The sequence below is a fragment of the Pseudogymnoascus destructans genome, assembly GCF_001641265.1.
Source record: "Pseudogymnoascus destructans isolate 20631-21 unplaced genomic scaffold scaffold_7, whole genome shotgun sequence".
In the NCBI taxonomy this organism is placed as follows: domain Eukaryota; kingdom Fungi; phylum Ascomycota; class Leotiomycetes; order Thelebolales; family Thelebolaceae; genus Pseudogymnoascus; species Pseudogymnoascus destructans.
In genome coordinates this window covers 106,397-108,936 of record NW_020167526.1, presented here as the reverse complement: position 1 = coordinate 108,936, position 2,540 = coordinate 106,397, and the positions used below count along the sequence as shown (strand labels likewise).

At 48.8% G+C, this 2,540-nt stretch overlaps 1 protein-coding gene across 1 annotated transcript; it reads right to left on the bottom strand.

Moving 5' to 3' along the window:
- Positions 1–610: 610 nt before the first annotated feature.
- Positions 611–1,931, bottom strand: VC83_02783 (uncharacterized protein; the record flags this gene model as incomplete). Its single annotated transcript, XM_024466438.1, has 3 exons — positions 611–901; positions 960–1,117; positions 1,226–1,931. The coding sequence occupies 3 exons, from the start codon at positions 1,929–1,931 to the stop codon at positions 611–613; spliced, it is 1,155 nt and encodes a 384-aa protein (XP_024325438.1).
- Positions 1,932–2,540: the final 609 nt, after the last annotated feature.

Genomic DNA, 2,540 nt, shown 5'->3' with positions numbered 1-2,540 from the left:
TCAAAAAGGTGGTGCTATTACAGTTGAACATGCACGGCAAAGGATTGAGAAGAAGGTAAAGGAGCAATTTTAGAAGAAGCACAGGAGAAAAGAGAGAGAACACGCATGGTGAATGTTGAGCGTAAGATGCAGCTCCGTGCTGGCATCGATGCACGGAAGGCAGAACGTACACAGAAAAAGGACCTACATGAATTTCAAAAAAGTAACCCAGACATGGAGCCACCAATTGGCTTACGTACAGAAATCATTGACCCGGACGTTACACAGAAGAAACGTAAGGAGAAGGAGGAGGAGGACCGACTGTTAGCCATCGAGGAGAGTGGGTACGTGAACTTTGCAGGCTTGGACTATGACATGGTTCACGATGCAAGTGACGGTGGCAGTGATGATCAGTCACTACCTGACAATATTGATCCAAATCTTTTTTAATTATTTAATTCTATAATTTATATATATTTACAGCATTGTTACGTTGTCGTGTTCATGGTCGGTCGTGTCGCATCGCGAGTCCGCTCCCGAAGTGTCCCATAATCGCTTTCGCGTCCCAGTTCGCTTTCGCCAACCGCCTCCAGGCAGTGGTTTCTGAACCAACGATTACTTTCTAATAATTTTACAATCCCTTCGTGACCATGGTAGATAGCGGCGTCATTCCGGCATCGTTAGCAGCGTTGATATCGATATTGGGGGCGGTAAGCAGCTGTGCTACAACTTCTTGATGCCCCATATGCAGCCATGAGGAGCGGTGTTGTGCCGCCCTTGTCTGTAGATTGACATTGATGCCGGGGGCAGTGATCAACTGGCCTACAACCGCCTCATGCCCGGCATATGCAGCCTGCCAAAGCGGCGATGAGCCCATCTCATCAGCAGCATTGATGTCGATGATAGGGGCACCAAGCAGCGTCTGGCCGCACTTGTCTAAAGTATTGATGTTTGTAAGGAAAAGCGGGCAGCTGGCTTACGGCTGCCTGATTCCCTTCATCTACAGCCCAGTGAAGTGGTGTTGAGCCGTACTTGTCCCTAACATTGACTTTAATGCTAAGGGTGGCTAGTAGCTGGCTGATGATCGCATCATGCCCGTGAACTATAGCACACCAGAGTGGTATATGGCCATTCTTATCTGCAGAGTTAACGTCAATGTTAGGGGCAGTAAGTAGTTGACTTACGACCCCCTTATGTCCCTTATCTACAGCAAACATGAGTGGCGCCTGGCTATTCACATTAGTACCATTAACGTTAATACTAGGGATAGCGAGCAGCTGCCTAACGACCCCATCATGCCCCCCAATTGCTGCACCCAAGAGTGGTGCTTGGCCGTACTTGTCAGCAGCATTGACGTCAATACCAGGGAAAGCAAGCAGCTGGCCTATGATAGCCTCATTCCCATTAAATGCAGCAATATAGAGTGGCGTGAAGCCTTCCTTGTCAGCAGCATTGACGTTAATACCAGGGGCAGTGAGAAGCTGGGCTACAATTGCCTCATAACTGCAATGTAGAGCTTGCCAGAGTGGCATTTGTCCGTCCTTGTTCGCAGCATTGACATTGATACCAGGGGCAGCAAGCAGCTGGCCTACAACCCCATCGTGCCCCTCACTTGCAGCAACAAAGAGAGGCGTTTGTCCGTCCTTATTGACCGCATTGACGTTGATACCTGGAACAGCGAGCAGCTGGCCTATGACTTCCTCATAACCCCATTTTGCAGCGGACAAGAGCGGCATTTCGCCGTTCTTGGTTGGAGTATTAACAGCATTGGCATTAATACTTGGGGCAGCGAGCAGCTTCCTTACGGTCCCTTTCTGGCCCCTACTTGCAGCAAGCAAGAGCGCTGTTGCGCCGTTCTTGCTAGCAGCATTAACGTCAATACCAGGGGCAGCAAGCAGCTGGTCTAGAATTTTCTCACTCCCCTTAATTGCAGCACAAGTGAGCGCCATCATAACTTCCGTAGTAGCAATGTTGACTTTAGTTCCAGGGGCAGCAATGCCGTACGCCCCATTCTTACAGCCTGCCAGAGCGGCGTTATGCCATCCGCACTTTCAGCGTTAATATCAATGTTAGGGGCAGCAAGAAGCTGGGCTACAACTGCCTCATGACCGCGATCTGCAGCCTTCCAGAGCGTCGACACGGCGTTTTCAAAGGTGCCACTCCATCTCACCCAGTTGGGGTTGCGGCGGTTATTAGCGACATTAACATCAATACCAGGGGCAGCACAGCTGGCATAACAAATTTTCAAGCCTTAAGATTGAAACAACCTGGAGAATATTATATCCATCAACAGGAAAACCAGATCTACTTCTTCCCTCATGTTTTGCCTTAAATCTCACGTGCAAGTCATCGAGTCGTTGGAACCACATGCACATAGACGCAAGAAGGAAGTTTGAGTCATGTATAGTGACTGAGTTCTTCCAAATTTCGTCAGACTGAAGATGCAACATCGACGGATTGTGGTCTTCTTTTGCCATTAAAAACTCCTTAGCAGTCTGGTGGAGCAAAAAGACTCTTCCATCAATGACGCTCACGAATAGGCCACATAGGTTTCTGAGATA